Source organism: Cyprinodon tularosa, unplaced genomic scaffold, assembly GCF_016077235.1.
Source record: "Cyprinodon tularosa strain WSP-4 unplaced genomic scaffold, ASM1607723v1 ctg503, whole genome shotgun sequence".
NCBI lineage: Eukaryota > Metazoa > Chordata > Actinopteri > Cyprinodontiformes > Cyprinodontidae > Cyprinodon > Cyprinodon tularosa.
The window spans coordinates 123,666-149,539 of record NW_024039234.1 but is presented as its reverse complement, the minus strand read 5'-3'; the positions used below and the strand labels follow the sequence as shown (position 1 = coordinate 149,539).

Below are 25,874 nucleotides of genomic sequence, written 5' to 3'. Positions count from 1 at the left end.
GTGGGAATACATGGTTTCTTGTTCATTTTGTCTCCATGTGGCCCTATAATTGTTCACTTACTGCTGGAAACTGCAAGGATAAAAGCCGGTGGGCCTACACACACACACACACATTATATATATATATATATATATATATGTATATATACACACACAAGATTGGATGACTGTACCTGGACCACTCACTTTTGCACCGCCTGCAGCTGGTACAAAATGCAGCTGCCCGTCTCTATACTGGCACACGTAAACGTGACCACATATCACCGGTCCTAGCTTTGCTGCGTTTGCTCCCAGTTGCTTTTAAAAAAGATTTGTATGTTATTGTTGTTTTTAAAGCTCGTAATGGCCTAGCCCCTGAGTATCTGACTGAGCTATTCAAAATCCATGCTCCTGCCAGAACACTGAGATCCTCAAATCAGCTGCTACTGGCCACACGTAAAACCAGACTTAAAAACCCAAAGGTGACCGGCCTTTGTGGCAGCGGCACTGAGGCTCTGGAACAACCTGCCCTGCCACATTCGATCTGCAGGATCTTTTACAGGTTTTTAAACCCTGCCTAAAATCCCACTACCTCTCCTTGGCTTTTAATCAAGTCTTAGCAAACATGTAGCAAAAAAAAAAAAAAGATTTACATTCTTAGTTTAATTTTAACTTTTTTATTTGATTTTACTTTCATTCTTTTTTATTGCATTGTGTTTATGTCTTTTAGCTTTTAAGGTTTTACCATATTTCCTGCAACTGTGATATCTGTACAGCAGTATATATATATATATATATATATATATATATATATATATATATATATATATATATATATATATATATATATATGCATACATATACACATACACACATATATATTATATATATGTATATATGTGTATACACATATTTATACATATACATACACATACATACATGTACATACATACAAATATATATTTATATATATATATATATATATATATATATATATACATATATATACATAAATATATATACATACACATATATATGTATTTATATCTATAGATAGATAGATAGATAGATAGATAGATAGATAGATAGATAGATAGATAGATAGATAGATAGATAGATAGATAGATAGATAGATAGATAGATAGATAGATAGATAGATAGATAGATAGATAGATAGATAGATAGATAGATAGATAGATAGATAGATAGATAGATAGATACTAGCACTGCGGGGGTCGCTTTTTGTCTCACACGGTAAATGAGTCACGAAAGGACTTTTATTTTGAAGAACCGGAAGTCTCAGTGTTTTGGTGCAGGCTGCGGAAGAAGCTATCAGCTGTGTTCCACTGAGAGAGGGCCGATCCCTTCAGCTTCAGCGGCTCCAAGATAAACGACAAATGTGACTTCAACAACAAAAGGTCAAGATGGAATTCACACTGAGGCGCTTACTTGGTGTCAAACCGCCAAAAGCCTCCATTCTGCTGCCTTTCCTCGCCCCGATCCTAGCGGTCGGCAGCCAACAAGGCGACAGCAGCGCTGCTATGGATAACGTCGTTACGGAGCGGATGGCTGAGGAGAGCCACCGACAGGACAGTGCCTACCTGCTGATCTTCATCATGCTGCTAACGCTCACCATCCTCACCATATGGCTTTTCAAGCACCGCCGGTTCAGGTTCCTCCATGAAACAGGGCTCGCTATGATCTACGGTAAACAGCTAGCTAAGCCTTGGCAGTCAGCTAATGAACTCAGACTAAATAAAATGAACCTTCATGATTGTGACGTCGCTGCTTAAACTTGACCTGTAAGCTGATTAAACGCTTTCTCCTCACGTGTCTGGGAACACGGGACACCTTAGGCCTTATGTTTACCTCAGTTATTAAAACAATAACTTGGCAATGAAAGGATGAAAGGAACCGTCCCCAACACAACAGACATAAATATAAACCAGAAGTCTTTCTGTTATTCATTCCCTATATTTGTCCCAGGGAACATTTAATGAGCTGATCTACCTCTTGATTCTCTCAGAGCAAATGGTAGAAATAAAGGTGACCAAGTCAGGCTATTATGGGGCAAATCTAATAGAACAAGGATGGGAATACTTTTATTAATTCTTATATGATAAAGAAATAAGAAAAAAACTTGTTTGACAAGCTCCAAGTAGCCACAAGCATCACTAATGCATGGGCAAAACACACACAAAAGCAATGAGTTGGAAATAATGGCTGCTTTATGTATCTGTCCCACATTTTTTCACACTAAAAGGATGATTGACAGACATGTTTATCACATGCCTGTTCCTATATATATCAGAATCAAAATCAGACATACTTTAATAATCCCAAAGGGAAATTACTTTTGTTACATGCTCCAGATATACAAACATTTATATACTATATATATATATATATATATATATATATATATATATATATATATATATATATATATAGACATAAACCATATGTATTTAAGCTCTTAGTATGAAAGAAGGAAACAATAAGTCATAGTGTATTTGGCCTAGTGGGTTAGAGCAGTGCGCTTGTGCTCCGAGAAGGTTGCAATTACCTGGTTTGAACCCCACAGCCTCAGGGTTCCTGAGCAAAGACCTTTAAATGCAGAGATTGAATTTCCCCATTGTGGGAAAATAAAGGGATTGATATTAACATTTCAAATAAATAAAATCGTCTGCGTTACCCCCTTCCCCCATTGCAAATATGTCCTTGTCACCATGTCATTTTATGCAATGTTATTATATTTTAAAGTACCATTTGTAATATGATTCAGATGTCAAGAATAGTTTGCTTTGTAATGATGTATGAGATGGACTATTATTTTTTTTTTCCTTAAGCTTTGAGTCAACAATCTGATTTTAACCCATTCTGGTTTCTATTAATGAGCTATAATTTTAGAACATTCTAAATCTACTTCTCCAGCTTTTCTGCTGGGAGCAGTCATTTATAAGAGAAAAACAGGATTATACTATTTTAATCCAAAGAATAGCGATGTACATGCACAACCCTGTACCCGCTCTCCTCAAGCACACTCTGTTTAAAAGTTGCTGTTTGCATCACTCATACAAGCTTACTTTCCAAAAGAAGATTTGCGATTTTTCTAGTGTGTCAGACTCACCACCAATATGTGAAAATGTCTTTACGAAAAACCGTAGCCCACCATACATAATCACCCAAAAGTGCACTTGCTCAGAAAAAGATAGCAACCTGGGGACGAGGACGTAAGACGGACTTCCGTAAACGTATCACCAGAATGATTGACAATTAGGAGGACCAATTATTTGATAATCCACCTGGAAAAAGAACATCCTCCACTATACCTTTAAAATCAGTTGCATCAATTGTCTGCATGTGTGGCCTTTTTTTGTTTTTACATTTATTTTAAAGCCCGTAACAAACACTAAAAAGTAAATATTGAGTCCCCTCAATGACAACTTTCAAACGGAAAAAATGTTACAATGAGAATCAAATTTAAAAAAAGATCAAAGGACTCTTTTGTTTCATTACAGCTTTTATATTTCAACAATACTGCAGCGAAATGATTCTTCTAACTCTGTCTTCATCTCACCTCTCGTTTCTCCTTATAGGTCTCTTGGTGGGTGTGATCCTGCGCTATGGCATCCATGTGCCCCAGAGCATGAGCGACGTGGTCCTCGAATGTGCCGTCAACGCCAGCCCCGCCACTTTGCTGGTCAATGTCAGCGGAAGGTTCTACGAGTACACGCTTAAAGGGGAAGTGAGCCGAGGCAAGGACCACCAAGTGCAGGACGATGAGATGCTGCGAAAGGCAAGAAGCATCAGTTCTTAGTTGCTGAAACACAAAACAACCGTGGCAGTGATGTGACTATTTGTATTATAGCTGGTAAAAGTGTATTAAATAGAAAAAAAATTATGGTTCGACCAGGTTATTATTATATTAAAAATCAATTTTTAAGGTGTTTACTAGGGGTGGAACAAAATCCATGGTTCGGGTCGGTTTACGGTTTCGTGGTCATGGTTTTCGGTTCAAATCGGTATATGTTGATTGTTACACTGGAAAAAAATCGAAATCTAGATAAGGTTTTTTTTCTTAAAATAAGAGTATTTGTTCTTAGATTTAGTAGGTAAAAGAGAGATTTTGCCAATGGAACAAGACAATTTACACTAACAATAAGAAAACACAATTGCATTGTCTTATTTCAGGTGCATTTTATCTAATTTTCTTATTTTAAGAGCAAAAATACTCATTCCATTGGCAAACTATCTCATTTACCTACTCAAATTAAGCGTAAATACACTTAATTTAAGACATTTCTACTTATTTAAGATCCTTTTTCCAGTGTACCCCGAAATCCCATAAAAATTAATGAAAAAATCCAAAACGATTTATGAATTGTAATTATTTTTTATGGTCCGCGGAAACCCTGGATCATTTCTGCATGTTTTGCTGCTTTGAATTTAATCATCTCGCGCATGCCCTCTACGATCTCCAAGGAACTGAGAGCGGAGCGGACGGGAGCCACAGCAGAGGCTTTAGGCTTTGCTTTGTGCAGGCGGTCTGGAGCAGAACGGGTCATCTCCGTCTGGCTGCACATCCCGATTCACACTCCATTCCAGTAGTTGGCGGTAACGCCCCTCCGGAAGTTGCTTGCCAACCAACACAAAACAGAAGAAGAAGAACAACTATAAACAACAATCGAAGGCTCTGTTCGAAAACCTAGGACGCATCCTCCAAGGATGCGGTCTACCTAGACTGGATCCTTCGAAGTCCTTGAAAATAAGGAGGCCGGAAGAGTTTAGGCTGTGAATTCAACCAGGTCTACCCTTCGGCGTGTTTTACCGCCGTATGCTCTGTTGCTTAGCAACCGTAAACGTTGACACACAAAGCAGGAAAAGAATGAATACAGAAGTTTTCAAAACTGTTTATTTATTTCTTTTTTATTGTGAAGTGAACAAAGACTACACTCACAAGAATCCAGAGTGGAATAAATGTTCCAACAGCCGGGAGCAGGAACAAATAAAATCAAATGTAATGATAGAAACCTTAGTTAGTTAAATAACCTGCTGCTGTCATTCTGCACATCTCTAATGTTGCTGCTATTTTCAAATATCCATTACTGGAAAAATGTCCATAGCTGCATATTGGTTATTTATTCCCCAGTTTTATATTGTTAAAACACTTTACATAATTGTATTGTTTATATTTTAACTCTTCCCTATTATGTTATTCTTATACATTTTTCTAAGGTCCACATTTGTGTGACCATTTTCAATAATCTTTCTGCTGCTGTAAATTTGTCCATTGTGGGACAATAAAGGGATTTTCTATTCTATTCTATAAAAGGGGTAGAAAGATATAAGTAAATCTAAACAATGTATTTATAAAAAATACTGCAAAATCTCTAATATTCAACAACAAAAAATACATAGTTAAGCATATTGTGCAAAACAGCAATAAAAAGATAAAAATCCTATCAGATTTATAGTTCCCACCCTGCAGATATATTAGAAGCTGTCCTTTAATTACAGCCAAACCCATTTACACAGTAGCAGATTAAAACCTTTAGATAAATTAAACACTACCGCCACATATCTGACTCTATAACCATTAAAACAACTATTTTTCATTCATCTCAGACGGAACTATTCACTGACTTGTATTATATTAAACTGAACTTCCAATTTTCACCACCGTTCGGCGCCAAGTAACATTTCCTCTGATCACAGCTTGCTTGGTCTCGCAATGAATCCTGGGTAAACCAAGGATACCGAGGATACACCAGACCCGTCCTTCAAATCGGGCAAAAAGAAGGACGCATTTTAAGGCCGCATAACGAGGACTCTTGGAATCCGACCAGACCTCGGCGCCGCGCTATGACGTAATCGGCCTACGAATCCGGTCTTCTAAGGATGCGTCCTAGGTTTTCGAACAGAGCCGACATCTTCTCCACGCAACATTTTCATTTGCTTGATTCCCTCCTTCTTAGTCTTCTTCTTGTTTTTAATGGCGGTTGGCAGACAACTTTTGGTGCATAACCACCACCAACTGCTTGATTTCCTCCTTCAATATTGGCAGTAATACTGCAGATTGTCACTAGGAGGCGAGGAACCGAGATAGCGTGATGTGTAAACGGTCGTCAGAACCGAGCTCGGCCTGGTTAACTGATCCGAGCTCGGACCGCTCTCGGCATGGATCATTTTTTCAAGGGTAGTGTAAATGGGGTAAATTGCTTGAATGCAATCCCTCACACTAAGCATGCTTGTAGCAACAGTGGAGAGGAAAACTCGCTTTTAACAGGAAGAAACCTCCAGCAGAACCAGGCTCAATGTGAGCGGCCATCTGCGGAGGCCGACTAGGGTTCAAGGAGACAGAAGCAGAAATACAAAAAGCAGCTGTAAAAGGCGGCCCCATCCAGAAATCACGCAGCCAGGCAGACGAGTTCCAAGCCAGCTCCCATCTAAGAGGATGAAGAGAGCACATCCAGCTTATCACAGTCAGAGAAACAGGACTACACTGGAAAAACAGGCATATCTCTAACATCTATAAACAAAGGTGTTGATGGCAGCAGCACAGCAATATGAAGTCATTTAATTAAAAAATATGATGGAACAGTGACACCCATAGATGGTTTTATCCGCCCTTGTAAATTTGCACACGGAGACAGAAAAGTAGTAAAAATTGTTCTATAACATTTTATTCTTTTATTTTCTAGGTGACCTTTGACCCAGAGGTGTTTTTCAACATTTTGCTCCCTCCTATAATCTTCCATGCTGGTTACAGCCTAAAAAGGGTAAGAGATTCTGAATGTTACAGGAAATTTGACCCTTTTTTCTGATCCCTTTAAATATAGACTCCACTGACCTTTGTCATTTTGCTGTCTGCTTATAATTTGTTTTTTGTCTTCTTAGCTGATTTATTGAAATGCTGCTTCAATTTTTCCACATCAGGTTCCTTCCTCGGGGTGGAAGCTGGTTTGGGAAACTTCATGTTTCCATCCTTTCTGTACTTATTTTTTTCTCTCCGTTCATCTTCCAAATGTAACGTGTCCATCAGATGCAGCCACATTTGTACAAAAATGTTCCAGAACAAAACATTTTGCATCATAACAAATGCATCTGTTGGCTACAGTTTCCATGTTTTTCCTGTCTTTCTATTTGGATGAATTCCTTTAAAGTGATGAACGCAGCCCATTCCGGTACTTTTCTTTTTGAAGGTCTTTGTTTATCTTTTTGATATCTTACATGGTCTTTTCATTCAGGCCTTTTCCATTATTTTGCAAATCGGTTAATCTGTCAATTATTTTTTCGATTAATAATCGAATAGCCAAAGGTTCCTTAAAGAGGATTTTTGATGAAATCAAACCAGGTGAAACTAAAACTTATCCACTTGTGGAGTTCTGGTTAGAGCATATTAATGGATGAAAACATTTTTAATCCGAAATGCAAAATGTCTAATATTTTTTGTACAACCTTGGAATAATTACTACTTTAAGTGGGTCGCTCTGTCAGATAAAGGCATGTTTTAGAGTCTCTATACTCCAGTTAATGATTAATCTATTAATAAATCAGTTGATGATTATCTCAACAATCGATTAATCACAATCTGTTTAATTGTTCTAGCCCTACTTTCCATAGTGTCACATAAGGAAGCAACGTGTTTGAGCTTTTGCTTTAAAATGTCTGTGCCTCCATTTAGCTAGAAACATGTCACCAATAGGTTCTCTCATTAGTGACATGGCTGATGACAAATTAATCGGCCCTAAATTAACCTGAAACAGTCAATCTCAAATTTTTTTAATCCTAACTCAGCATAACAGGAAACCTTTAGCCAGTGACAAATTGTGTTTATTGCTCTTTTATGTGGTTTATATGAGTTTACTTTTTCAAATAAAAATTTATAAGGTTATATCCAGGTAATCCTGGGAGAACATGAATAGTTCTTTAAAATTACAGTTTTTTTTTCTGGTTTTAATGTTTTTAAAGCCTGTGACTAATTCTTACTCATCATTTTTCTTCGTAGAGGCATTTCTTCAGAAACATTGGCTCAATCCTGGCCTATGCTTTTATTGGAACAGTCATATCCTGCTTTTTTATCGGGTAAGTCAATCAATCTCTGATATAAACAGCAGGAAGTACAACAGGAAGTACGTTAGGGATCTGATCCGTTACTTATATTAAATATTTGTTCGATATCAGCGCAGAACCAATACATAGTCTGCATCTAAGCCGATTGTTATTCTCATACCTTTGGTTGTTTATTGTTCTCTGTTTGATTACAATTTATTTCTACATAATGAGAGATAAAAGCATGTTTGACTCACACTGATATCCTATTGGTATCAGTATCAATTAATATCAACTCAAAGATTTAATATCTTTATGGTATCAAAAATGAAAAAGTCGTATCAGGTCATCCCTGAAGTAGACCATCAGCACTAGACTATATAAGTTTAAATTCATAAATAAAACCTAAGCTGTTGATTGGTTGAAAGACAGTCCATGTTGTTGATGGCTCGCATTTCCCTTTCAGGCTCATCATGTACGGCTTTGTGACTTTTATGAAAGCTGTTGGCCAGATCGGTGGGGATTTTTTCTTTACCGACTGCCTTTTTTTTGGGGCCATCGTCTCGGCAACAGACCCAGGTAGGAGGCGCAATCGAACCTCAGTCAGCCGCATGAAATATTAATATAGAAAGCAGTCATTTGATTCCCCCGTGATGAAAAATGCATGCAACAACGTGGCTGAAACTCCCAGTTCTTGCATGCATCACGTGAGCAGCGTGGACACATTTTAATCGCTGGAGAGAGTTTAAGAGGCATTCTGTGCTTTTGTCCCCTTCTAAAATTGTTGTTTTTTTCCTTGTTGCCTCAGTGACGGTACTAGCAATCTTCAATGAGCTGAAGGTAGACGTGGACCTGTATGCTTTACTGTTTGGAGAGAGCGTTCTCAACGATGCAGTGGCCATCGTCCTCTCGTCGTAAGTCTAAAACGCTCTGCAGAGCTGCGTCGCCGTGGTCATATGTTGAAGAATTGCACTAGGAAAGATTTTTTTCCCCCCGTGACCCTTCCCTGTGCTTTTACAAGCTAACTGTGACTCTCATGGACATGAACCACACTAACATCAACATCCCTGTCATTTCACTGCCTGCCTTTCTTCACCCGTCTGTGTCACTGACCTCCTGCCCGTACGTATGTTTGCATCTCTGCATGTAGCGTCCTCCTGCGCTTTGAAAAGCAGAGCAGGCAGGGGGCTGGAGCTGTTCACTCTGCTGGAGAGGACAGCTCGGTTATGGGCGAGGAGATGGAGGAATGGCTGGGAGGCAACCAGACATTCACTCCTCGTGGGTGGGTTTGGGTTGGATGGACGGCGTGCGTTTGCTTGTGATAAAACTTTAGACTATTTTTTGTTGTTGTTGTTTTTGTTGCTGTGTTTAAATCTTTAAAATAAAATGTAGACTTTACCTTTAGGAAAATCTCTCCCCTCCTAATTATCACAGCCCCCTTTTTTCTCCTTTTCCTTATGTCATTCTCAGTTTGCTCCATATTCCAATCACCACGCTTGTTTTCAGAAAGTCAGACTTTATAATATTTTTACTAACATGCAAGTTGCAGTAGTTTATTCTTTAATGGTAATAAACCAAACCTAATGTTTCTAGTTAGTCTTCAGCTTGCAAACCTTCCATACTTTTATTTATATGCTTCCTCTGCTGAGTGTCTTTCTCACTGCCGGACGGTCTACCCAGTTCTAAGAAAGTATGATTTCATCACCTTCTCTTCCTGTCTTCTTAGAAGGACTGAACCTCTGTTTTTCCTTTTAAATGTTTCTCTGCACTCTAATCGCCCTTCAGTTCCATCGTGGCGTATCAGCCAGCGGGCGACAACAGCCACAGCTTTGAAGCCATGGCCATGCTGAAATCCTTCGGCGTCTTCCTGGGCGTCTTCAGTGGCTCCTTCTCACTCGGTGTGGCTAATGGAGTCATGACTGCTCTCATATCCTTTTATTTAATGATGAATTATGGGTAACCTTATTGACCTTGAAGAGTTTCTTTCATGCAACATTGCATTAAACGCAATGCCCGCCACAATAATTAGCACCTGCTGCTAAAAATGGTTGAAAAGCTTTAACTAAAAAAATCTTCTGCAGCAGGATCATTTCAAAGTAAAAGACAAATTTCCAGCTTTTATTTGGAGCAACATTACAGGTCAGGAACTGTCTAAAGAGAAATGGCTGTTTGCCTAAGCCTCTTCATAACTACTGTGGAAGCATCTTGATTATTGTTCTTTTTTTAAATGGGTGACAAACAAGGCTGGATCAGAAGCCAAAAGGGTAAGATAAGATAAGATAGACTTTATTGATCTCACAGTGGAGAAATTCATGTCTCCCATTGGCGCAATAGTCGAAAGAAGTTGCCAGAAGGAGGAAAAGGTGCATGAGGTATATAAAGTGCCACATATATACTGTGGATCAAGGAAAAAAAGAAATAGGGCAGAGATTTAGGGTGATTTATGTACATTTAAGGTGACTTATACACATATAGATTTGGCCTTGTACATTACAGTGGTACCAGGTAAGGAACGACAGTGAGGTAGTGAGATAACTATAACAGCTGAAGTCTCTTATTGAATAGGATTATTGCACATGTTATTAAATAGTAATACCCTCTCTTATCTCACTTATCTCCCTAAGGTAGATAAGAAAAAGTGAATTTCCACAGCAACAACAGCATGAGGCGACATGTGCGACACAAAGTCTCCATTACGCCCATTAAATAAGGTCTATTCTGTGCAGCAGTCTCAAACATAAGCCTGCCTGGTTTGCTTTTGATCAGGGGTGGGGGTTCGTATAGTGGTGAGTGTCCCCGTCTGTCACATGGGGGACAGATTAGTTTCCCCTGACAGAGAGATACACATGTATATATTCTACTTTGTTAGTCGAAGCTTCTGCTAAATGCTGAAACAACATAAACATTTATTAAGACGGTATCTGTATATAAGTGATCTAGTCAGATGAGGCTTTGTTTGATCTTTTTAAAGACACTCCAAGTGGTTTAGTTTAGAGAGAACACAGGAGGATTTAAAGACATTTTCTAAATGAGATAGAAAGAATACTCTTTATGCTCCAACTGAGTGCTGCTCCTTTTAGAAAGCTTTTTTGTTTTTTGTTTTTTTATGAAGTATTGATACCAGGAATGCATCTGTTGGCACAAGTAGCCACTAATAGGAGGATCTTTATTTTTTTCTTGCTGTTGTCCTTAACTTGTAGTTTTCCTCACGTTACAAAGTTTACTAAGCTGAGGGACTTCCCTTTACTGGAAACGGGCTTATTTTTCCTGATGTCGTGGAGCACCTTTCTGTTGGCTGAAGCCTGCGGGATGACGGGTACGTCCGCTGTCATAAAGCACGCTCGCTGATAAAACAGCTACTCTGCTTTCATGTTTTCAGTCTTCCTGACAGCTTTAAAGCAGAAGAGTTATTTTAGTGTGGAGAATAAGAATTTCCTTTTCAAGTAGCTTCTTATACCCTCTGTACTTCCTGTGACTTCATTTTCAAACTTCTCATTAATACTGAAAATAACGTGAACAACAACCTCCATCCAATTACGGCAATGCTTGTTTTTAGCAGATCTTAGATGTTGTATACAGATTTAAACAATTAATTATATACATTATTAGTTTGTATGATATTGCTAGTGCAAACGGTTAAATATTTGCTGGGATATTACTTGCCAAATCTCCTTAATTCACAATCTTAATGGTGATAATGTAGTTGGCCAATTAGATGAACTCTTACTACACCTAATGTCCATTGAGCGTGGGAACACATATCTCTTAGGGAAGCAGCAAAGAAATGGCTTTAAGGTCCATCAGTCTCTGAACTATCCATCTGCTACTACTGGTCAGAGGAGTAAACCATGTTTTGTGTTTTTGTTCTAGGTGTTGTGGCGGTGCTTTTCTGTGGGATCACTCAGGCTCATTACACCTACAACAATCTGTCTCGTGAATCTCAAGACAGGACTAAACAGGTGAAACACACTTCACACCACAGTGATTTCCATATCATTCTGTTTTACTTCCAAGCACTTTCGTTAAATTAAAATTGTTATCACACATTTGAGCAGATTCTTCTGTCGGGGAGGAAAAAAAGGAACAACACGGGAGAAAAAATGCAAAAGTGCAAAACTTCAATACAGTAGATCATGAAGAAATACTCAGAAAAGAGATTCTATTTAGTGCAGATTATTCTCAGAAGTGCGTAGAGTTATCTTATCCTGATAACTGATGAACTATAGAAGCTGCATCCTGCATATGAGTGAGTTATTGCTGAAACCGACTCTGTGTTCTGCATCATCAGCATAAAACACATATAGAACTCTGCACCAAAACATGAATACAGCAAAGCAGAGAACGCTACCTAAAACCGAGCCTTGAGGAACACCGAAATGAATCTTATGCAACTTTTACAGGATTGCATTGTCAGCGGTTACAACACAGGATCCTTCGCTTGACTTTGGAAAAACTGGGCTTAAGAATATCTTAGTTATACCGTAATTTTCAGACTATAAGCCGTGACTTTTTCCCCATTTTTCGACTTTGCTGCTTATATAACAATGCGGCTTATCTATGGACTTTTACAGCTAACAGCCACTAGGGTAATACCTAAATCTATGGATTTTACCATCCACCATGTTGACGTCACTTTTGGTTCAACACACAAGTACAGTAGCCACGCGCGGGAATGCGGAGGTCCTCCGGAAGCAGACTTCTACCGCGAGTGGTACGAGACAGAACGACAGCGGAAAGAAGACGGACAGTTTGTGTTAAACATAAAAAACCTGCGGCTTATAGTCCGGTGCGGCTTGTATATGTACAAATCATGCAATTTAGCTTCTGCGGCTTATATTCAGGTGCGGCTAATAGTCCGAAAATTATCGTAATATAATTGCCTTACTTTTAATGTACTTTTTTGTGAATAGAATGCAGAAGGGCTGATATGGCAAAAATGCTGTTCACTGCAAAAAAGACCTAGAAATAAATCAATGTAGGTGTATTTACCCTTAATTTGAGCAGGTAAATAAGACGATTTGCTAATGGAATAAGTATTTTTACTCGTAAAATAAGATAATTAGATGATATGCACTTGAAATAGGACAAAGCAATTGTTTCTTTCTTATTTTAAATGTAAATTGGCTTGTTCCATCAGCAAAGTGTCTCACTTATCTGCTCAATTCAAGAACAAATGCACTTTTTTTAAAGAAAAAATTACTTTTACTTACTTTTACGAAATTACTATTTCGTTTTTTTGCTGTAAATTAAAAAGCCCAAGAATGTAAACATTTAACACACTGGAAAAACAATCTAGAAATAAGTAAAAAGTTCCTTAAATTAAGTATATTTACCCTTAATTTGAGAAGGTAAATGAGATAATTTACCAATGGAATGAGTATTTTTTTTCTCTTAAAATAAGATAATTAGATAATTTGAACTTTAAATAAGACAACGCAATTGTGTTTTCTAATTTTAAGTGTAAATTGTCTCGTTCCATTTGGCAAAATGTCACTTTTACCTCCTCTATCAAGGAACAAATGCACTTAATTTAAGAAATAATTACTCATCTAGATTTCGATTTTTTTCCAGTGCATGTAAGAAAATGTATTTCTATTTGTTCAGTAAGAGTATTTTAAAGATTTAGTAGATTGGCTTCCTTGGTGTCCATTTAAAAAGACTTAAGCTACAAGATTCACTGAAAATTCAATGAGGGAATAACAGAAATGGTACAGTAGGCTTTGGGGGGGTTCAAATCTATGGTTGAAATTTGGAAAAGATGATCTGTTCTTCTACAGGAACAACTGGTTAAACTTTCTGACATTTAGGTAAGACTTAGATAAGAATGACAAGTTGCTCATCTCAATGTCTTTTTTGTTTTGTTTTTTCCAGCTGTTTGAGCTGCTGAACTTCCTGGCAGAAAACGTTATCTTCTCCTACATGGGCCTGACGCTCTTCTCCTTTCAGTCACACGTCTTTAACCCCATGTTCATCATCGGGGCCTTCGTATCCTTCACTATGCTCTGCATTGGATCAGATCACACACTCAAAAATGTTACTGAAAAAGCTTTAAATGAAAAGTTAACACAACCTTTCAAGTATCCAGATAACCAGAACCTGTCAATGAGACACACTAATTAATAATAGATTTTACCAGGAACTGAAACCAAGAGGGAAATCCGGGGCACACATAAAAGACAGATTAGTCATTCGGTTAGTTTGATCGTTCAAACTGGGGTTCTACCCACTAATGTTTCCGTTCTGTTCCTCATCACCTTCTGAGTCATGTCCTTGACAGCGTTTCGTTGCAGCTGGCTGTGTTTCTGGGCAGAGCTGCAAACATCTACCCCCTCTCCTTTCTGCTCAACCTGGGCCGCCGAAATAAGATCGGAATGAACTTTCAACATGTTATGATGTTTGCAGGTAAACCTCCAAAACAGATGGTTAAGTTTGGAAAAGAAAAACACACATTGATATAAAGCTTTCTAGAAGAAGTTGCATGCACATCATTGTCTTCATTGCAGGCCTCCTTAAAGTTTGACTTTATGAGAAACCCAGTTTTATGAATAACCGTTTTTATCTCCTGCCTCCTCCAGGTCTGCGTGGGGCGATGACCTTTGCTCTGTCTATCCGGGACACGGCTACTTACGCCCGGCAGATGATGTTTTCAACCACCCTTCTGATTGTTTTCTTCACTGTATGGATCTGTGGAGGGGGCACGACGCCCATGCTGTCTTTCATGAGCATACCGTAAGGCTGACAATCTTATAACGTCCGTTTGTTGCACCTTTTTAATCACATCTATGTAACCATTGCAATCTCTTTCAGAGTGGGGGTGGATTCTGATCAAGAATACTCTGTAAGTATTTAACTCAATGTCTAAATCTCTTATTCTTAGGGTGAATTGCACCCCCTAGAGAGGAATCAAGTGTGCTGCTTGAAATAGGGAAAGAGCTGTAAGCCATATGTGACTGAAATGTGTTAGCATTTTGATAGATAAGAAAAGGAAGACAGACAAGCAGAGAAATAATTTTTTGGAGTTATAATGAAAGGGAAAAGTAGATCCAGGCCTTTTTTTTGTGTGATGTCTGCCGGTTTGAAGCATAAAGCTAAAAAATATGTTAGATCTCTGGACTGGAGGCACCACATCACTCGGCTTTTATACAGTCCCATTAACAGCTCACTAATGAAGGGAAATCTTATTATAAATCTTATCTTTGTTCTTTAGCAGGCTATATTTGTGTATTGGTCTTTTTCTTACAAAATACTTTTTAAAAAAGTTTATTCCCCCTTAACAGTAGAACTCCCAAGGCGGTCATTTTGACGGTTCTGAGATTTTTAAGTGAAATAACTTTAATTACATTAAAACTGACTTTTTCTGTTTCTATATGTTCTTCATATTCAGGTTGTTTTCTAAGTAAAATAAAAACCTTTAAAATAAATATGGTCGATTTCACCTCGATCTCCCACAGGCCTCATCTTGACGGCTCTCTTAGCTGAATTGTAAATTCTTCCTACGGTTGATTGACACTTGGTACCGTTGCCTAGCAACCAACGTTCTACCGAGTAATCTCTGGAGCTCTGGCCAATATGGAAAAATGCCTTTCAGTAGAAATCTTGACGGTGAAACAGGCTTTAGAAACGCTTCAAATTATTGATAACACATGCACTCCAGAGAGCCGCAGGTTACCAACCCCTCCGCTGCAGAAGCGCCAGCTTTGGCTTCAGCGCTGCACCAGCTGACAGGGGTGAGGGAGGGATTAAACAATTTCTGTAAAAAAAATTATAATTTCAAACTTTCAACCTTTGTAGTATCCATCCATTTTCCGTCAGGTTTATCCCAAGCGGGGTCGCAAGGGCCACCTGTGTAGTAATTATTTTATTTATTTTATTTTACCGATTTATTTTTAATGCAAATTAAACTACAAAATGATAGCATATAATACAGCCTTTAAAAATATATATTAGACCTGTTTTAAGGTCTACATATTGACAATGGGTTTATATGGCACACTAGAAGCTTTTCAGTTAATGACATGATCGTTACTCATTGGGAAAAATGTCACCCGTCAAATTGATGGCCAGTGGGAGTTCTTTAAGGATCAGAATTCTGGGAGACCTAGTGTTTAACTTATGCATATCTTTTCATGTCAGGATTAATGTGATAGATTAATGAAAAGGTAAATGTCACATGATTTAAAGGGATTATAGGGGAACACCATTTTTTTTTACATTGGGCCCTTGATTTTACGTTATTACATCATGTTCTACTCACCCATATTAGTTTTGTGTCATTTGGAGCGGTTCTGAAGATATTCCGTTAGGTTATATCCAAGTAACGTCTTCCTATGGACAACGACTTGAAGGCACAAACTAAACTGTTCATAATTTATTCTTTATGGTACGCCAGCATTAATAACATGTAGGCGAATCACTGTCCCCAAGACATCCGCGGTTATATTTTTTATGGTAATATTTTTTTTAAACGAAGCGGAGTGTGTATGACGTCATCTGCCGTTCATTCATCCTGTCGCTGAACTGCTGCTAGTTTCACTCACATGCCTGGAAGATGTCTAGTGCTACTACCACAGATGATCTCGGTTTAGTTTGTGCCTTCAAGTCGGTGTCCATAGGAAGACGTTACTTGGATATAACCTAACGGAATATCTTCAGAACAGCTCCAAATGACACAAAACTAATATGGGTGAGTTGAACACCAGGTAATAACGTAAAAGCCATTTAGCAGCTGGTGCAGGAAGCTAGGTGAACCAGGCACTTGCTTCTGCAAGCTGTGCTCCAGGGATGCTTAGCAGCAAAACTGGATATCATAAGAAATGTGGTACATGAAAGTGGGTTAGGGTTAGGGTAGATATAGATGCACTTTTGCCATCTTCTGGCCATTTTCTGTATGTATGTATATATATATATATATATATATATATATATATATATATATATATATATATATATATATATATATATTTTTTTTTTATATATATATATATTTATATATATATATATATATATTTTTATATATATATATATTTATATATATATATATATATATATTTATATATATATATATATATTTATATATATATATATATATTTTTTTATATATATATATATATATATATATATATATATATATATATTTATATATATATATATATTTATATATATATATATATATTTATATATATATATATATTTATATATATATAAATATATATATATATATATATATATATATATTTATATATATATATATATACACTCACCGGCCACTTTATTAGGTACACCTGTCCAACTGCTCGTTAACACTTAATTTCTATGCAGCCAATCACATGGCGGCAACTCAGTGCATTTAGGCATGTAGACATGCTCAAGACAATCTCCTGCAGTTCAAACCGAGCATCAGTATGGGGAAGAAAGGTGATTTGAGTAACTTTGAACGTGGCATGATTGTTGGTGCCAGAAGGGCTGGTCTGAGTATTTCAGAAACTGCTGATCTACTGGGATTTTCACGCACAACCATCTCTAGGGTTTACAGAGAATGGTCCGAAAAAGAAAAAACATCCAGTGAGCGGCAGTTCTGTGGGCGGAAATGCCTTGTTGATGCCAGAGGTCAGAGGAGAATGGCCAGACTGGTTCGAGCTGATAGAAGGGCAACAGTGACTCAAATAACCACCCGTTACAACCAAGGTGGGCAGAAGAGCATCTCTGAACGCACAGTACGCCGAACTTTGAGGCAGATGGGCTACAGCAGCAGAAGACCACACCGGGTGCCACTCCTTTCAGCTAAGAACAGGAAACAGGATACAATTTGCACAAGCTCATCGAAATTGGACAATAGAAGATTGGAAAAACGTTGCCTGGTCTGATGAGTCTCGATTTCTGCTGCGACATTCGGATGGTAGGGTCAGAATTTGCCGTCTACAACATGAAAGCATGGATCCATCCTGCCTTGTATCAACAGTTCAGGCTGGTGGTGGTGGTGTCATGGTGAAGGGAATATTTTCTTGGCACTCTTTGGGCCCCTTGGTACCAATTGAGCATCGTTGCAACGCCACAGCCTACCTGAGTATTGTTGCTGACCATGTCCAACCCTTTATGACCACAATCTACCCAACTTCTGATGGCTACTTCCTTTAACAGGATAATGTGCCATGTCATAAAGCTGGAATAATCTCAGACTGGTTTCTTGAACATGACAATGAGTTCACTGTACTCAAATGGCCTCCACAGTCACCAGATCTCAATCCAATAGAGCATCTTTGGGATGTGGTGGAACGGGAGATTCGCATCATGGATGTGCAGCCGACAAATCTGTGGCAACTGTGTGATGCCATCATGTCAATATGGACCAAACTCCCTGAGGAATGCTTCCAGCACCTTGTTGAATCTATGACACGAAGAATTGAGGCAGTTCTGAAGGCAAAAGGGGGTCCAACCCGTTACTAGCATGGGGTACCTAATAAAGTGGCCGGTGAGTGTTTATATATATATATATATATATATATATATATATATATATATATATATATATATATATATATATATATATATATATATATATATATATATATATATATATATATATATATATACTGTAAAAGGGACCTGTGCTCCTGCCCTTGTTGGTAATGGTGTGACAGAAGCACCTTTCACTGCAGCTTTAAATCTTCTAGGCTACGTCTTTGCTTTGCACAGCAAACATCACAGATATTTCCTCCCTATTTATGAACTATTCCAGGCTAGTTAGATTGGAGGAGGAGCTTCTGTTAAGTTCTGGAAAAAATGGCCCAATTGGCTTTATCCCTGAACTTTGACTAGACAAACTCGTTCCTCAAGGCTCCCTGTCCTGCAGGTTTTAGAGGTTTCCTTGCTCCAGCACAGCTGATTTTAATTGAAAGCTGATTAACAGGCTTTTGGTCTACTGCAATAGTTATAACCAGCTGTGCTGAAGCAGAGAATCCTCTAAAACCTGCAGGACAGGGGGCCTTGAGGACCGAGTTTGGGGATGCCTGGACTAGACCATTCTGAGACATAGCTGATGTGTTTTAAGAGGATGTGGCTTATCAGAAGAAGTTTTCTCTAAAGTCCTGTGTTCTGCTTTCTGCTCCCCAGAGTTCAGCTGTGTTGGACGGGTCCCAGAGGAGAAGCACCAAACATGAAAGCGCCTGGCCCTTCAGGATCTGGTATACTTTCGACCACAAGTATCCTTTAACCTGCCGATCAGCTTTCTGACGAGTGAATGACCTGTGCTGATCTCCATTTCAAACACTAGATGATCTTACAAACTGCATAAGTTTTTACCTATCTTTACATTGGTGTTTATTTCAAATGGATGGGATCATTTTGTGTTTCTATTTGATGTGTTTATGATGGACTTTTATTATAGCCTACTTTTCTTTACATATTTGGGGCAAGAAGTTTCCCAACATTCTGTTTTTTTTTTTTTTTTTTTTTTTTTTTTGTAATCAAAATGTCTGTTTACATTTGGGATCACTAAAAAAAAAAGATTTATTCATCCAGAGGAAATTTGGATCTTCCACATTTTTGGAAATAATTGGTATGTTAAGTATAACAAAGGTATTAATAAATGCTTAAAGCACTGTTTGGTGAAATATTTGCGAAACCATAATTGAATGGAGACGGTAACCTATCTGCTAAATTATGTCCTTGACTAAAGCTTTCCTCCAGCTACCTGAAGCCTCTCCTGACCCACAGCGGACCGCCTCTCACTGCCACTCTGCCATCATGTTGTGGCCCTCTGGCACGATGCCTCAGCAGTCCACAGGCCTATGAGGTTTGATATAAAGCTTAAAAGGTCACAGTTTAGAAGCTTATTTAAATCCAACCAGATATTTATATGGGATTTACACTGGTTTAATCAGATTAGCTGATAAACAAGTGAACAAACTGTGGAGTAAAGGTACTTCCTCAAAGTGAAAGAAATCAATAACTGTGTAATTTATAGACCGTAGAAAAGTAACAATCATTTCTTCTGCTAATAAAAAAAAAAACATCAGTTTTAATCATTTTAGGGTCTGTATGGATTTTGAATTAAATTTAAGCCTAATTAAATTCTCAAACCAACCAGCTCTTTCAATTTAAGAAAAGCCAGAGTAAATTTTTTGATTTTCTTGGGTTTAGTCTGGACATTTGATGTCGGATACAAATTTTCCTCTCTTCTCCTTCCCTTGTCTTTTCTTTCTTTCTTCCCAGAATGAAGGCCAGCTCCACGATGACGACTCTGACTTCATCCTGAACGACGCCAACGTGAGCTCCTTGTACGCAGACGTCACCGTCAGCACCGACGCGTCCGGCTCACGCACCATCAACCCCAAGCCCTCTGCCGCCGGCCCCTTCGGCGAAAACCGGGATTGCGAGCTGGACCAGGTGGAGCGTGAGGTGACGATCCGCGGCACGCGGCTGGTCCTGCCGATGGACGACCCGGCGGAACCCCCGACGACCGTCACCCTCCCTCCGCCACCTTCTCCCCCACGCTCTGATCCTCACAGGCACAGACTGTAAGACGGGGTTTGATGTTCCAAAAACAAAACAAAGACATCCACTAACTAAATGTAGTTCACATGTAAAATGAATCAAACCGCTTTCCTCTAATACTGCGGTGTGGACTGGACCAACTCTCAGTCTAGGCAGCCTGAAATCAACGTCACCTTTTCCAATATGAGCCCTGCTTGATTCAGCTCACCACGTTGGTAGAATCCTGTGATTATTGAGGCACTACATGTAGACTAGGGTACTAAAATCCTCACAGCCGACCTAAATGCGCGGCTGCTGTGTGAACTGATTCATGTGTACTACCGCCGTCTCTAAAAGCTCCCATCTTCTCTGCATTGTGTCGGTTTAACGCTAAAGCAGATGGAAATGTCGGCTTCTCTGAGGTTAGGCTCCCACTGATGATTTCTTTTTGTATTTATCTAAGTATTTGATTTAATCACACTGATTATTATTCACACTACAGTACGGAAACAAATCATATAAATATGTTCTCGGAGAGGTTTTGTTTGTTTTCTATTCCTAAGTCCAAGGTTGGGATTCCCAGAGCGAATAGAAAGCGGGATGCCTTTGATGGAAGGGGTCCAGATATTTGGTACGACCAGCTGGTGTCAGAGGTTTACAGTCACTCTCCCTCTGAGTTTATGCATTGGATTAGGATTTTAAAGCTGGATTTGAACCTGTTTTCCAGGATGATATGATGATACATCCATCATATTTTCTTCCTTTAAATTGGATTATCATAAATCAACATAAGATCCGAACAGTACATAAAGCCGAAAGTATAAACACTCCCCCTTCTGAGATTCTTAAATATCTGTTTGTATGCTGCAGAGAAGGCCACACCCTTTTTGTAGCCTTCAGTAAGTTTGCGCTTTAATTCTGACTGCATGTTTGACCCATCTTTTTATAAGAGGCGAGAGAAACATTTTGGTTGGGATATAGACGAGTCGCCTAAACCTAAAAACACTACCCAGACTTCTAGCAAGGACTCTGCATTATGGTGCTGAGGGCCTGTACTTATGAATCTGACTTGGTTTTTTAGTTTTACTGTCTCTCTATTATTTATTTAACAGCAACAATAGTATACATCTGATTATTTTTCTCATATTATTTATTGTGCAGCTTTTGAATCACTACTGCCATGGTGAGAAACCATGAGATAAATAAGAAGCACTGAAGGTTTCCCACATGGTACTTTTGAAATGAAGACTTCTAAGGAGAATAGATTGATTAGTTTTTTTTTTTCATACTGTAGCACGTGATTTTACTTTATGCCACACAACCAGATCTTCCCTGCTTGCGTATTTTCTGAATATACATGTGTCTCTGTGATGGGATTTTTATAGTTATTATTAGGGCTAATGTTTACTGTTTCCATCTGGTTGAAGTTTCTTAAAGAAAAAACACAAAAAGAACCAAAAAAATAAATAAAGCAACAGTGAAGTCTTTGCAATTTGTTGCCATCATAGATTAAAGGGGCTGGCTGAACTGTTTTGAACTTAAGTGCCTATTCAGGAATTAGATTTGTACATATTTTGTTTTGCTTAAGTGCAGTAAGAGATCCTTTTAAATACCACATTACTTCTTCACACTGATGGCAGGTACTCCAGTATTCCCAGTAGAATTGAACTCCGGTGTCTCCATCTGTCTGTGCTTTTACTGTTTAATCTCTGTCGGTGAATCTTAAGGATTTCATACTTGCATTTACAGCCAAAAAAAAGCTCATACCTTGTCTGTTCTGAGTATTTTTTTAAACAGGCTTTCATATATCAGTGCGTAAAGTATGTTTTAATGACAGTGGATGAAAAGGAACTAAAGGGAAAGTTGTCTTTGTTTTTGTTTTTACTGATGACGCTCTGCACTTTCTTTAATGCTGTTTGTTCTTTCATTCTGTCATCTTTTGAGAATTACGTTTAAAACACTTTAACTGTCTAATTCCATTAAAAGCGTTTTTTTTTTTTTTATTGAAGTAAAAGTTGACTCTGATGATGTCATTGAAAAAAAAATCTGTTATCTGTTAGGGTGAGCATGTGTTTCTGGTTTCATGAATCCATGTTCTTAAAAGTGCTCCGAGTTTCTCTACATCTCTCACATTTATTTACTTGGGATTTTTTAGGGAAAAAATCAAACTAGGCCTAAAACTGAATTTGTGAAAGTGTTTGATGTTTCTGCCTTTTGTGGAAACTGTATTTTAAAGTCTGCTTTCAACGGGTTCATGTTCTGTTTTACTTTTTAAGAGACAAATCCCCAATCCTTAAGTGTTTCATCTGTTTGATGTCTTGCAAGTGTGAAAAAAATAAAGTCCCATTCGAAGCTTAATCAGATTGTTTTGTGCTGTTATTAATTGTTTTACAATCACAAATGTGGGTGTATTTGGAATTTAAAGTGATTGATCAACTCAAAGGTATATTGGAGGAATTTTGCGAATTTTGAAAAAAAAAATGTACATGCACAACCCTGTACCCGCTCCCCAGAGGGAAAGCCTATTAAACGTGTGCGAAAGAACACACAAACCCATCTCTCCTCGTGCATGCTCTGCTTAAAAGTTGCTGTTTGCATCGCTCATACAAGCTTTCTTTCCAAAGATTAAAAATGTTCCATTACGTCAGACCCACCACCGATAAGTGAAAATGGGGACGAGCACATGGGGCGGCCTTACATAAACATATCACCAGAATGATTGAAAGTTAGGAGGACCACTTATTTTGATGATCCACGCAGAAAAAGAACATCCTCCACTATACCTTTAAGACATGGAAGGCAAAAATAGATTTGAGATTGTAGGTGGTCCCTAAAGACACTTTTATATACTACAATAAGACTTAACAAAAAGAAATTTTGTTTAGTACAGCTCTCTAGACTTTTTCATTTTTTACAGTGCAGCCTTGATAAAGGTAAGCAGCAGTGATAAAAACACTGTAAATTAAAAAAAACACTTTGGTAAAAAAAAAAATTATGTAAACAACTGTTTAGCTACAGTTCCAACATTCAGGGTTTTTTTGGGAGTGGGGGGTGGAGTTATAACCCATTTTATATAAAAAGGTGGGCTCTCCTCATCCTCCTCAGGAAGTACATGCGCTTTTGTGCCCTTTTGATCAGTGCGGTGGTTTGACAGTCCAGTTGAGGGTGTCTGTGAAATATCACCCATCTTATCACACATAAGATGTATGACACCTTTAAATATATATATGTCAAAAGTTTTTCTTTGTAGATGGGATGGCTTCTGATATCTTTGTTTGATTTTATGCAACACTAACAAAGATCTATCTGTCTGCATGTATGTATGTTATAAATTCAGTTTAACATGCAGCAGTCCAAAGGCATCTCTGCATCCAAACTTGAATGTATAAAAGGAAGCCCCTAAACTCATCTAGATCTTACTGTTTAAGGAAACTCAAAATAACAGTAAATACACAAATATATATTGAAATAAATAATTGTAACAAGAAATAAATGAACATAACAATATTTTTTTAACAAACAATTGGATGTACTTATTTAAATTATCACTAAATGAAATTTAAGATGATTATTCAAGATTAAATGTGCCGTTGAATAGTTATATCCTGAAATAATGATATTTAAGAAAGAATTTTTAATAAAAATGATTTAGAAATACCTATTTATTTTTTCCTATCATATTTATTTCTTAGCCTGACATCTAATTGCCTGCTTCACACAGAAAAACAAATCATTGGCTATGGTTATGGGTTGCACATATTTACCGGAAAGGTCGGAAATAAAAAATGCAAAGTATTATCGCATACTCTGCACAAGCAACTCCAGCCTCTATATCCCTAGTTTGCTCGGAAATCCCTCAAAGTAATTCACCAGAGAGAAAGCGCTACTCGGTTTCATTCAGTGACAGGGGGGGGGGGTTTAACATTAGGCAATACTAGGCAGTTGCCTAGGGCCCCAAGTTCTCTGGGGCCCCATAAAACTCTGTTTACATGTATGGTTAATACAACTATTCCTTATTTGTATTAATTAGTTAATTATTCGATAAAAATCCTTACGCTAAAATGTCATCAGAGCGCTTATAATATGCAGTGTCCACCATATTGGATGAGTCCATTTGCTGCACATGTTCAGAAAGGTCAAAACAGACAGCAGCAAACCATTTGAAAACAAACCATGCAAAGAGCAGTGTTGCCAACTTAGCGCTTCTGTTGCTGTATTTGGTGACTTTTCAGACCCGTCTAGCACTTTTATTTCAAAAAAGAGCCTAGTGTCAAATCTAGCGACTTTTTTCTGCTACTGGAGACTTTAGCAACAACATCTAAAAGCAGCGAACTCTGCTCTCCAGAGCAAGTAGAGTGGTAACCCTGCCTCCTGCTCTCTTCTATCTTGTCTGCTGTCATAATTCATGCAGCTATTATTTCATTCAAATGAAAAATTGAGAACAGAGAAGCAGATCATGGCTTGTCTACAGTGAAAAGAAGGACTGGGTTATTTACTTTTGCCGTCGCCTTTTTGGAAACACAGGAAAGCGCAATCAGCTAAGTGAGCTCAGAAGCATAGCCAGAAAATTTTTATAAGGATGGCCAGGTAATAACCAATGTATACTGAGGGGTGGCCAAAAGAGGATAGGCACCAGAACCTCAGGATCAGTCTACTCTGTTCCAACAGGAACAAGCACAACGTCCACATTTTTAATTAAAGACAAACTATAGTTTCCTACAGCTTTTGCCAACAAATAGGTGCATATATTTAAACATCCGTCTAGATAAAAGGCATATTGGATAAAATTCTTTCAGGTTTGAGTTCTGGAGCGAACATCTTTTCCATCGTCATTACTTACCTACTTTTATCAATACCATTCTGCATTAAATTAATATTTACAAGTACTAATATCTGCATAAATTGATTATTTAATATGTTTTGATTAAAATAGTTATTTACAATATCTATGATTTCACTGAAGACTCTTAGATGACTTGCAGAGACACATAATTTTCTCTTTAGGGCATATAACACAAAATCTAGTTCTGAAAGAGCATGAATACTGTGCTAATCATCTTTAATGTTGGTATATTGATTTGCATAATTAACCACGGTGTTTTTGCTGTCAAGTAATTGTTAATATATATAAAATTAAATTGTTTTGAATATTCTTCTTGAGAGAAGAAAATGGTAGGGATGGCCACTGGTGTGGCCAATGATTGGCTAAGGGTGGCCATGGCCACCCCTGGCCCCCCATCTAGCTCCACCCCTGAGTGAGTTTAGTGCTTGGGAAAAAAATGTTTTATTCCTTTTGAGACAGCATAGAAAGTCAGCTGAGTACAAAACATAGAGAGGAAGACAACAAGAAAAGGGACAAGAAGAGAGGG

The 25,874-nt window shown here is 38.0% G+C and overlaps 1 protein-coding gene across 2 annotated transcripts; it reads left to right on the top strand.

The window, feature by feature from the left end:
• Window positions 1-1,277: 1,277 nt before the first annotated feature.
• LOC119795211 (sodium/hydrogen exchanger 6-like) lies at window positions 1,278-21,603 on the top strand. 2 transcript variants are annotated; one of them, XM_038303086.1, is made up of 17 exons: window positions 1,278-1,686; window positions 3,579-3,778; window positions 6,684-6,761; window positions 7,991-8,067; window positions 8,501-8,613; window positions 8,843-8,948; window positions 9,185-9,316; window positions 9,820-9,961; window positions 11,245-11,350; window positions 11,905-11,993; window positions 13,906-14,019; window positions 14,325-14,436; window positions 14,610-14,763; window positions 14,842-14,872; window positions 19,144-19,232; window positions 19,720-19,825; window positions 20,245-21,603. In XM_038303086.1, the coding sequence occupies exons 1-17, from the start codon at window positions 1,404-1,406 to the stop codon at window positions 20,551-20,553; spliced, it is 2,241 nt and encodes a 746-aa protein (XP_038159014.1). In that variant the 5' UTR covers window positions 1,278-1,403; the 3' UTR covers window positions 20,554-21,603. The 2 variants fall into 2 exon arrangements, with proteins under 2 accessions (XP_038159014.1, XP_038159015.1); XM_038303087.1 differs by lacking the exon at window positions 9,185-9,316 and having other exon boundaries at window positions 1,279-1,686.
• Window positions 21,604-25,874: the final 4,271 nt, after the last annotated feature.